Source organism: Homalodisca vitripennis, chromosome 6 (assembly GCF_021130785.1).
Source record: "Homalodisca vitripennis isolate AUS2020 chromosome 6, UT_GWSS_2.1, whole genome shotgun sequence".
In the NCBI taxonomy this organism is placed as follows: domain Eukaryota; kingdom Metazoa; phylum Arthropoda; class Insecta; order Hemiptera; family Cicadellidae; genus Homalodisca; species Homalodisca vitripennis.
Genome location: NC_060212.1, coordinates 112,752,116 through 112,764,922, shown reverse-complemented (window position 1 = coordinate 112,764,922; position 12,807 = coordinate 112,752,116). Strand labels below are relative to the sequence as shown.

The following is a 12,807-nucleotide window of genomic DNA, read 5'->3' as shown; positions in this document are numbered from 1 at the left end:
ACCTCGCACCAAGACAGGCTCCTGTTACAACCCCTGCAGTTAGCGGGGGAGGGGGGAGCTATCCGGTTACCATGGTAGCGGCTCTGGTTGCTATGGGAATGTAACAGGACACCTCCCTATATTGATCACATTACATTATAACTATATTTTATTGCGAACACCTTCGCCCCCCCCCACCAATGCCTTGCCACTCCATCAGGCAGTGAACGTTCGAACAACCCTGTTCCTTTTGGGGTTTAGTTAAATTATTTGATTTATTAAAAGAAACGTAAGGTATGTTTTAAAATAAATAATTTACTGTCTCTTGCAATTATACAAGCAAGCTTTACAGGTTTGCTCTGGACACAATGACAGGTTGACAGTGTGACAGGTAGATGAACCTATATCTGCAGTTGTTGGTTTATAGTTGGATACTGTACATCTGGTTTTATATGAGGTAGATATTTTGATAGTTTCATGCTGCAGTGAGAAATGTGTTCAAGGATTATGTTAAACGAACAAATGTTGTAGCAAGGAACAACTTGAGTATTCGCAATGAAGTATAGTCTTATTTTACCAGACGGAGTTAGGATAAGAAGCCCTCTCTAACACGTAACCTGGGGACCAAGGTGACTTCCGAACCACCACCAATGGCCGGGCAGGCGGGCTGCTTGCAAGGACAGGATCGCTCAGCGGTCACCCATTCAAGCAGCAGCCACGCTCGACGTTGCTTGATCCGGTTATCTTGCGATAACCGCCGTACCAACTACACTGTGCCATTGGCTGGTGGATACTAGGCCTACCTCGAATTTGTGTATCTTTCAATTCAATTTAATTATAGAATGTCACAAATTTATGACAGTCAAAGAAGACGAAATTTATCTTCCAAAGTAATTTTATAGTTTAGGGGATCAAATCGTATTTGGTCCATACTTTACACATATTCTGAATATAATACTGTCGTGTAAATCTAGGGTCAAGTTTCAAATCATTCATAAATTAATATTGAGTTTTCGTAGTGTATCGTAAAAGACTACGGTTAAGTAGGACCTTATTCATTTATAACCTCTGACACGGCAGCAGCAGTAAGATGCCCCTGATTTAGGCGAATGCAATTTGGCGCTAGTTCGAATTGACATTATTCTTGGTATCTTCGCTTAGAGAGTTAGCAACCCTTCTGTAGTGAGTACTAGAATCTATAACCTCAATATGAAAAACCAAGTATTTAAAAATTTCTCGTTATAACGATGGTTTTCTTGAACCTTTATTATATTAAGACTCTACTGCATAGAAGCGCGCGCGCGCGTGCTTGTGGGTGAGATATAATCAAAGAGCAGTATCAGGTCAGCTTTGAGATCAGCAACATGGGTATTTTTAGACGTAATCATTCTACGTAGAATTTAGCCATATCACCACGTTCCTTGCTACTTCGGCATTCACGTGAAACACAATTTATTATCACCAGAGCTGCAGGGGCTGCGCGTTCACCCTACTTCAAGGATCGCTATCGTTGTGGGCACCAGTTCGATACCAGTTATTTTTCCCCCTGTTATTTATTTCTTTTCTCCGCGTATGGTCCCATTCATATCGACGGCAATATTAAAGTTATTATACGATTCTGCTATTATGACACCATAGTCGTATTGAAAGTGTTTTTATTTTCAAAAAAGATAGGCCTACCAAAAGTTCTTTCCTTAGTTCTTAACATATTCTGTATATTCCTAAAAAGATACCCGCCCTCTTATGAACTTAAAATGTAAACTGAAATATAATATATAAACAAATATCCATGGGGAGGATCTATATAACATTAAAAAGTATGGTTTTGGGGGTATATGAGAAATTCAACTCCCAACCCTAAATTGGGCGATTAGGGTTAAGTAAAAAATTTTGAAGTTTTTGCCCCATCGAGTGACATCTCATATAATGGCTCTTCTAGAAGTAGAAAACAGAACAATACCGCAAACCAAATGGAAGCCTGTCTTTAAAAATTTGTTTTAATGGGCTAAAAATCAATTAACTATTTTGTTGACAAACTATATGAGCTAATGTAATTAAATAACTTAAATTTGTGCTATTTCCACTCAATGGAGATTTACATTTATAATTATAGATTTACTTTATATAGTTACGTTGACGCATGCCATGCAATATTGTAATTGTTTCACGCAATAAAGAATATTATTATTATTATTATTATTATTATTATTAATTGTTAACTTACCCCTTCCCCAGTGACCATATAGGATTGGGAGTTGAAGTTCAGATATATCCTAATAATTATGATGTTTTAAATTATGAACGTTCTTCCATGGACATTTCTGTTCAAAAGTTAGTAGGGGGGTGGAACTTTTGGAATAGCCTACCTAATATATTATATTATTCAATCAAATAAAGGTAGATCATATCACTACCATCCGATAAAATTAAAACTTAAGAAAAAATTTTAAATATTCAAGATAGGCTACTTGTATTTCGAGCTTGCTAAACTTATATCGTTCTTTAACTCCCAAAGTTATTTTTTCTTAAATAATATGTGGACTTTATTGAAAGATGGATGAACAATAAATCCAAAAACCAAGTCAATAACAAACTGTATTAAACAAATTGATAAATTGTACATTACAGGATTATCTTTGAGGAAATATGGTACGGTTATTGTTTTCACAACCTATACAGTGAAGTTTAAAAGTATATTATGTCATAAAATAACATTATGTGATATAAAATGTCCAGTATAAAATTAAATTTACCACTATAAAACAAAGATTAAGGCTAAAAATACCTTTATTTTTTGTTGGACAAAAGATAAATAAAAAAACTGAGATTGCCCTGTTAATTTAAAATATTAAATTAATAAAAAATGTTAAAACGTATACTTAAATATATATATTTAAAGCTATTATTTTTAAATAGGCAATGTATAATTAATTTCTATATAATAATAATGTATCTTTAGCATTTTTAATGTTCATTTCATAAGTGAACACTAACAAATTAATATTCTGTCCTCATTTTGTACTGGACATAGCTGTATAATATTGCATATTTAAGAATGTGAACAATTATAATCTTGTTTATTTCTTCTTATTATTATTCTTAACTTGCTCAACAATATTGTAAATTGAACTACAGTATAAAGTAAAAGTAAACATTATTTTGTAGATTACGCTTTTCAGTTTATCTATGTAGTAACAGTAGCGTTTAGATTATAATTGTAAATAATTGTTATAAAACATTTCCAAATTACTCAGTTTATATATTCATTAAAATTATTCACAAAACTTAAATAGCAATATTTCCAAGCAATGATCTTGTGCTCTGTAAACATTAGAAACATTTTAAACACAGCACACGTTTAAATAATCAACAACTTAAAACATTGGAATATTTCTATTATAATTATTATTAGGTATTATTGCTTTTAAACAAAAAGAAGGAACTAACTTACTGATAGTAGCCTATAGTGTATGATCAACTTTCGCAAATCATCGTATTATAATATATTACAAAATGGAAAACATTACAATATTGTATGTAAATTGTTTATGCTAATTGAAAGTAACTAATATTAAATAACATTTTGATCGTTGTCAAACTAATAAAATATTTTGATGTTTGTATTTACAAATCTAAAGCTATGTATTTCAATAGGGTCTGATAACAATAACATGTTAGTCGTATAGTAAATAATACTAACATATGATCAGTGTTGAAGTAATCATAACAACTAAAATGAGCGTAGTATAAATATTTTAATGATCACAATATTATGATAAGGAAAACTGTATTTACAAAATAAAACAATAACTAAAAAATCATTATGGTTGGGGTTTTGAATTAATCATAAAATAAAGACATAATATTAGACAATACCGTAACAAACAATTTCAGAGGTTTATTCCGTTTTTGCATGATTTGAGACAAAGTTGTAGGGGCTGTTACTAACTTATAACATTTGGAGGTTGTGACCAAAATGTAACAGTTGGAGGTTGTAACTAATATTTAAGAGTAGAAGCTGTTACTAAATTATAACATTTGGAGGTTATGACCAAAATGTAACAGTTGGAGGTTGACAATAATATTTTAAGAGTTAGACACTGTTACTAAATTATAACATTTGGAGGTTGTGACGAAAATGTGACAGTTGGTGTTTGTGACTATTATTTTAAAGTCAGACGCTGCCACTGAATTATACCATTTGGAGGTTGTGACCAAAATGTAACAGTTGGAGACTTTGATGTAAATGTAACAACTGGAGATGTGATTAATCTAAATTATGTAAAATGGCGTTACAACCCATAATAAAGTATTGCCTTGTAAATGAATTAGGCTTGAAGTTTTGATGACACTGGGATGTTTCCGGAATTAAAATTACAAACATTTAGACATTGTTTGGCTTACACATAGTTTATCCTACAGTCTTTGGTAAACGAGTGAGTATAAATGTTTATTTAACATTCATAGACTAAACATTGCGACGTCCTTGGAAAATCGATATTAGTTGTTAATTATTAATGAGTTCATTACTAATTAACCATCTTGTTATGGTCATTTCCTCTGTACTAGTGTTAACCTTAGCAATCTCACATCGTTAACAATAAAATTAAAATAAAACAAATAAGTTTTGGAAAAAATTCAAAAATATGTTGCTGAATAATCAAGTTTTAGATTTATGAATTGCAGCCTACTTATCTAAACAAAGGTATTTTTATTTTTTCCATCCTACTCTGTACCGACCTTACTTTTGAAAAATGTACTAGCGTCATTTATTGTTACATAGGCTACTATATAGAGTAATTTAACAAAATACATTACGGTAACATAATAGATTTAAAAATTCAATTGCTTTAAATTAGAACACATATTGTTCGTTATGTGCAATGGCGTTGTAATCAATTTGAGATTTAGGTAATAACAAAGGTGTATCATTATTTGCCCGAGTCTGCAGCTATAGAAACAAATCCAAACTTTTAATAATAGAAATAATAATAAATTTGAATTCAATAGCAAAACTGTCATAAACCGAGCGGACAATAGTAAAATGACCATGAGTTTTAAATGACCCCATAATAAAAATATTAAAGTCTCGTGCAGTTTTACAGCCTTATTTTATGTGTATGTATCGAAACTCTTTTGAGTTTTTGGTGGTGTCTTAGTAAAACAATATCAGACTTTGTTGTATTTCATCGTTTAAAAATTAAAAAAGTACATTTTACAAAAAAAGAAAAAAAGCTGCATGAGATTTTACCGTGTTCTTACGGTAAGGGGGGGGGGGTGTATCAAGGTCGTTTCTCTACTGCCGGCTCAAGAACGTCTTTTACTGACATCAGTGTTTGGGGAATCCAACATAGAACTGGGCGCCTGCACATTCCTGCAAGGACATCGCAATGTTAAAATAAATTCTTAACTTACACGAAACTAATTCTAGTCATATTTACAAATAAACATTTCGTCTGTGTCGGGTAACTAACAAGTATTCTACTGTAGGTTTACTAATTTACAGATCGCTTTGTGACAAATTATTTACATTTGACTACAAGGGTTCTCCGTGCCCCATTTACAGCACGATATCGCTACGACACCGCCCACTTGATGTCAGGTAACAGAGAATTTAATGTAATCCACTGTCAAAACAATGGCATTAAGCTATTTATTAAGGTCGTGCAATCGATTTTTGGTTAGAATATATTTTATATTTATAGCCTCATAAATTTCTTTCAATACACATTTTTTATCACTCAATAAGAAAATACAGGAATTTAAGTAGGAAATTTAGGTGAAAATAAAAATGTGAAAATTTTTCAATTTTTACATGACTTATGGTTTCATAAAGTCATTTTTTTACCTGTATGTATGAAGGAAGGTTTTTTGTTAAGAAATTACTTTTTTCATACATAAACATAATAGCTCAATCCAGTGATCCTTCATATACACACTGTAAAACTTCATATACTTATACAGAATTCTGCTTCGGATTCCTACCAGTCTTGTAAAATTATTTTTTCAAAAATAGTTTCTTGGAAGGGTTGAATCCAATAATTATTTTAACATATTCCAACCAAAATCCGATTGCACTGTCTTAACTATTAGGACATAAATCACAAGTTTTACATTACGATATTTCAGGACATACAATTTATAAAAATAATATAACAAAGAATCTGATACAAAAAAACCATAAATTTTTCGCCAAATTAGCTTACAAAGGTCGTTTAAACAATGTGATCTAATGACATTTTTTAATTAGTGTGTGCGAATTTAATAGCGAGAAATTATATTTACAAGTCTTCATAGCCAATTTTCTAGTTAAAATACTTATTTCCTTGAATTGCATTTACTACTTGCGTGAGATGGCTTTAGAAATTCACCAATCTAGTGAATTGCTACTTTTTTTTTGTTTTGAATTATTATAAATTCGCAGGACACAAGTAAATTCTTCAACGAAATATACTTTTTTAATAAAATGGCCAAGTTTATATTCAGGTTGTGCATTAAGTATTGCTAATCGCGTTAAAAATGTAAATAATTTCAATTTGTGTGTGAACCATCGTAAGAGTTTGTAAAATCTTTGTGATCTTTGTATGTCTGAGGAAGTACCCTGTAAAAATGTAGTCCTGGCACAATTGATTAAGCTTTCCTATAAAACACCGTTTCCTTCGTAAGTCCATGTTGTAGTTTATGTTGAAATGGTTACCTAAGTGTACGTGAATCACTTTCACTAGTCACGAAACACATGAGTCACATGAATAAACTGGGATCTCCCTGAAACCGCATCTCCCGAAGGACCGAGAGTCCATGGGTCCCTCACGAGTGGGTAGCGTTAGCCAGGAGCTGCTCGTAGCCGTGGTAGCTCTGGACGTGCATGACGTGGGGGTGAGGGTGAGTCACGTGACCTGAGGGTTCACTCTTGATTTGGGCGGCGGCCTGGGCGTCCTTGTACATCAACTGCAGGTCCAGCAGTCCGCCCGAGGAAGGACTCAGGATACAGGTTGCGTCGCTCGATATCACCAGCTCACTGCACAACAGACAACTCTATTAACATTACTGTTGTTGTGGTACACCTGTAGTGGGCTAGATACGTTACATATGAGGTAGCTTCATTGCAGGCCAAGTTAGGATTATAAAGTCCTCTCCTGTACCTAACCTCAAAAGTCGTGTGATTCAAGGTAACTACGCGATAGTATTTCTATACTTAAGTGTTGTTGTAGTGGTACACCTGCATGTACGTAATGTATAAGGCAAATTAGGGATAAATGTGAAATGAAGCATAGCTTCATTGCAGGCAAAGTTAGGGTTATGAAGTCCTCTCCTGTACCTAACCTCAAAAGTCGTGTGACTCAAGGTAACTGCGCGATATAAATAGGTACATTAAATGTTGTTGTAGTGGTACACCTGGAGCAAATAAATACCTTGTAAATCGGGCTTAAGTTCGGTGAATTATGTGATATCCAATGAAACAGTTGAAACTCGTACAACGTTAATGCACATGGAGGTAAATTACGAAATAAACAAATATAAATTTGGAAATAAGAATCAAAATACGTAATGTGGGGTTGGTAACAGTCGAGAGTCGAGAGCTAAACGAACATAACCTCCTTTTTAGTAAAATCCATAGAGGAATTTTCTCTTGGCAAGGAATCAATCTTTGTAGCGCTAATATTGGTGGTGGTCGAAATAACAGGGTAGCGAAAGGGTTAGAAATAGTAAATAGGCCTAATAAGTTTGTTCACATTTCGTAATGTTTTAGCTTGACAAATTAAATCTATCCGCGATACAAGTAAATATAATAATTGAATCAGCGCTAGGCGACGAGATAAAAAATTGAAATTGAAGTCTTTCAGTGTCTCTATCTGCTTCGTTGAAGATGATACAGCTTACGGCTATGGCGGTTGGATTAATGAACTTAGAACTTTGTAATTTAGCATTTTAACCCTTTTGCTACTCTCCTATTTCGACATCCACGAACACTTGCGTAGCTTATGAGAAATTCTCTATTTATGTCCCGAAAAACGGGCTTGCCGTCTCCTGGAATTTGGAGGGATGGGAACCTGGATAGAAATTTGAGTAGTGGTGTTATTCATAAGATAGAGTTAGGAAGATATATTCGTGTGCAGGGGATTATTAGTACCGGAGTGATTAATATACTAGTAATATATGATGTGATTAATATATAATCTATAGATTGTAAACATCATAACACGAAAACTGATACCAAACAACGCATTATACAGTGGAAAAGTCGCAGAGTACTGCTAGTCTTGGGTTATTCAGTACCAATCTGAAACCCAGGATAGAACTGTGCCAAAAGAACAAACAGTTCCATCGGAACGTTCCGGAACCGGAACGGACCTGGAACAGTTCACTACTTCAGAACTCCATGTTCCTCCGGAACGGTTTACTAGACGTGCCAAAATGATTCCAGGCGTTCTGGATCTATTAAGCGGAACGTTCCAGTCGGAACGGACCTGACACACCTCTATAACCCAGGAGGTTCAGTTCGAGGACTTTACCGGCGCGCGTGGCCTTGAGAGTGTGGTGATAGGCGGGAGGGGTGGCGGGGTAACGTTATGAGCTGTGTCCCGAAAACATTTCCTATGACTCATCGACGGCAGCCCTCTTATTCGAAGTCGTACTGACGCAGTAAACACATCTCACTCGCTAAAAATCAGTCTGTTTTGTGACGGTGCTGAGTGTGGTGGTTGCTGGAGCTTTGTTTTTACTTATAATGTCTGGTGAGTTAGAGTCGAAAATCAAAGGTAGAATGATGCCTGAAATCGTGAGTAATGATTATAAATTTATGAAGGAAGAGACAGACCACCAAACCGTTAATATTACGTCGTTGAAGGCTCGTCAAAGAAGTGCTCCAGCAACTGGTGTGTCAGAGCGAGTTGTGACTCAAATAAACGATGAGCTTAAAAATTGAAGGTTAGTAATCAGTGTGAGGCAAGTTTTATTACACAATAAAAAGCCGACGACGTAGAACAATTATTTATTTAGATGACTCGATAAGTGTGTAGTGAGAAGACTAGCGTACAATTTCACATTGTAAAACATCGGATAAAAAAGTTATTGAGGGACGCGCTAAGGGAAAAAAATAAACTTCCAGGGTTGTGAGAAACGTTTGAGGTGGACATTAAAGGACCTGAAGTTTATTTGGCGAAGAACAGCTAACAAGAAGAAATTATTAATTGAAAAACCAGAAATCCGGAAGAAAATGAGAAAATATTTCAGAGCATTGAAACATTACATGGAGCAAGGATGCCCAATAGTTTATTTAGACGAGTCTTATATACCATCGTCTCACATACCTAACCAAACTTGGTCTGATGGCTCAAATAGAGGGATACAGTTCTTATTTACAAGGGCGAGAGACTGATAACTATTTATGCGGGTGGAGAGACGGGTTAGTCAAATGCTCAGTAAAATATATGCACGTCGAGAAAATCAAACAGGACTTTGCAGCCGCAGACCCCCAGATTGACAATATTATAGAATCCTTTAATGTATCAGTTGGAGATAGTTCGGATACAGATAGCAGTGGCAGTGGCCTACAAGGGATTAAAGAACTGCAATGGAAAACAATCATTGTAGGTTAAATTTGTTATTATAAAATTACATTTATTCAAGTATTTTAATTAACTAAATATTATTCAATTCACTGCCAATTTAATAATTAGATAAATTCAAATAATAGTACCAATAATAGGACATATAGTTGTTTTTTTTATAAAATCTGTATAGTCCGGTGTAACGTGTTTTTCAAAATAACTTATTTGTCGATACTAATCGGCAGTTTAAACATATTATGTTAAAAAGATTATTGCGCCTTCATCTCAGCGGCTAGCATGTAAACGCAACTCGCCACACAGATATCGTTTTATTTGTTGAAATGATAGTACTTGGGTTCCGTGCGGACAGCTAAATTCCTCCATATTTCTTTGTACAGTACTAGGCTGGCCCTAACCATCAGTGCTCGTGAGTGTGCAGGTGCGTGCGTGCGAAGCGACTATCTGGCCCTTCCACCCTCAATCACTTATTGATAATAGGCCTACTGTAAATTCGAATTCAGAAATTAATATGACAATAAGTAACACAAATTTTAAATCTAAAACTATTTAATTGTGAATTACAATTTGATTTTATACTTTTTGACGTACGATAAAAAAACGAATTGTCGTTAAAAATGGACGTTTCTATCCTTTGTAATGCACTGTTCTCTTTGGTTTTGATTATACAAAACAGTTTATTCGAGAATTCCAAGAATCACAGCTGTTGCTGTTTCGGCTTCAGCTGACCGCCCCCTGAACCCTTGGCCCCTGGACCCTAGTGGTGCACATTCCTTGTGATTGTAGGTCCTCGTCCTGCTCCTGGTAATTAACTTTTTGTCGCCCGAAGGACTCGTGCCGGTCAAACTGGTCATTTCCGCCTGCACGGTTTCTACACACAGTTTGCTAATTAGCCATAGAGCGCATCATTCACAACATTCATTTTAACTCATAATATTTGCAGTTTAACAGTGTCGTTTTATAGGTTGATTTCAGCTATGTGTGATTCTAGAACAATTGCATCTGTGAGATTTATTGCTTTTTGAATTAAAACAAAAATAACACGACAAAAGGGGTAATATTCACAAGTAACATCCCCTCCTTAAACATTGTTTTTCCATCTTATCTCATCTTATCTTATCTGTGTCTGAACAGTTAAATAAACCTTTTTTTTGTGTGCGGTCCTGCATTACACCAACGAAATGTCCATTGATGTTCATGTTCATGTTGATTTGTAGATTTCGAATTATAATCTACAAAACATAAAAAAGTCAGTTAGAATAAAAAGTAAAATTTTTGCCAGTGACTACAATCGTTCAGCTGAAAAAATTTCTAAAGATATGTTCAATCTGTTCAAAACATTAGTACACTACCAATTTGTGAAAGCGGCGCTAAAAACCATATCAGAACAAACATCGCGATTGGTATCTTATTCTTAGCCTTTTGTTCCACTTAACAATTCTTTTTCCAGCAGAATACCATTTTAGTAATTGTTAAATAATGTTCTCGATAGGTCAAAACACCTTTATAAGATTATAAAACAATTTAAAACAAAATTCACATCATATTAAAGTGTTCTGTATTACGTTACTTGTGCTTACCAAAATTGAATGCATGTAGCCTACATAACCACAGTTACAAATAGTTAGGAGAATAATTGTTTTCGCTTATTTCGCTTTTATTCCACTCGCAATTAACAAAATAGATTTAGGTTACTTTCTTTTTTTACAATCGGAAGGGGTAGGAAACAATCTTAAGCTCCTTGGCCTATACGGACGACTTTCATTTTCTCAATGATCGAGACTTTTTAGAAACAGCGCACACAGTATGGCAAAACGCCCTTAAACTAGGCAGAAATATGGCACCATATAATTTTATAAATAAATTCCTCATTATTGTTTTTTGCCATGTTAAGGATATTTAATTGGAATTTTGCTAAAACGCAAGGAAAAGGCAATATAGGCATATTACCAATATTAATTACCTGCCAATGGTTTCGTCAGAAACTAAATTTGAATTGTATTAAAGTTAGTTTTTTCTTTATAAAGATATAAACATTCTGTAATTGATAACCTGAAAAATCTGCCACTTATGTTGCTTAGTTATTTATTTTGTATGCATCCATATCTATTCTATTTAACAAACGACATTCAACCGAATATACAGGGTGTTCAGTAAAAGTGCTCTAATACTTTCTGACTTTGTTCCATGGAGAAACTCAAGAACGTTTCACCACAACCAGGTTTTATGTTGAATCCGAAATATCGGATTTGTTAGACAATCCAAACTCCAACCGAAGCCTCCCCGTGGGCCTGTAACGTGTTACTTTGTACCGATTGGCTGTCAGGGATTCTGGGAATGCTGCCCCACCGGTGCACATATTTGATCCAAAGCGCACGATCAGCAGTGGACTCTATTGTTGTACAATAATGTTCCAACAATCGTACTCTGGGTTCAGCACGCTGCTGCCGAGACTCAGCGGCGCGTTCTCACGACTCCGAGGCTGCTGAGTCGTGCTGACGGAGTCATTGCTCCAGACCAGACACTGCTCCGCTGCGCTGCTCCAACCTTTGTTTGTTTGGTCACCTTTTTTGTGCTGAGCTGACAACATTTAAATTCTATATTTGTTTTAGAACATAAGCCAAATGGGTTGCAAATCTTGTCTTGTTTTGTTTCCGCTACACCAGCTGAAGTTGACCGTTTTGAAAACAACCTTTTTTAATAAATGCCTCCGGCAATATTCTTTTCTAAAGGGCGTACTTTTGAGCTCTCATTTCGTAAGCCTTAAAGGGCAAACAGTAGCACTTAAGTTCGGTTTTTGGTGACACCATCAGATTTGAAAACGTAGTATCCCATTCTGTAGGTATATAGAATTTTGGATTTTGTATTATGGCTCGATAATGATGAACTAAATAAAAGTTTATAATATGTCGCCAAATCTAATTTTACTGATAGCCGATCAAATTTAATGATTCAATTATTTCAGTAAGGCCCACAATTAATGGACATCCGTGTCGCTCAAATCTGTACCCATTTTTGTTTTGTAAGTAAAGTGAACCCTAATTTCTCATGGAATCCAAAATATAACCGCCAAAATATGGTATGTAAAATATAAACCGCGTATGTGGCAACTACATCACTACCCTACCTACGGAAGATTTCTTTTAACTTCAAATCAAGAACTTATGTTTCGTGTAAACTTTTTAGATTTTCAGAGAAGAATTTATAATGCTACAAGCAAGCTAGCCGAAATACAATTTATGGCAATATATGAGACTAT

At 34.7% G+C, this 12,807-nt stretch overlaps 1 protein-coding gene across 1 annotated transcript in view; it reads right to left on the bottom strand.

The window, feature by feature from the left end:
• Positions 1–2,819: 2,819 nt before the first annotated feature.
• Positions 2,820–12,807, bottom strand: part of LOC124364738 (homeobox protein six1) — a 31,739-nt gene continuing 21,751 nt past the window's right edge. Inside the window, exon 2 of the mRNA XM_046820441.1 lies at positions 2,820–6,997. Coding sequence (XP_046676397.1) covers positions 6,787–6,997 — 211 coding nt within the window. The 3' untranslated portion in view covers positions 2,820–6,786. The remainder of the gene's footprint in view (positions 6,998–12,807) is intronic.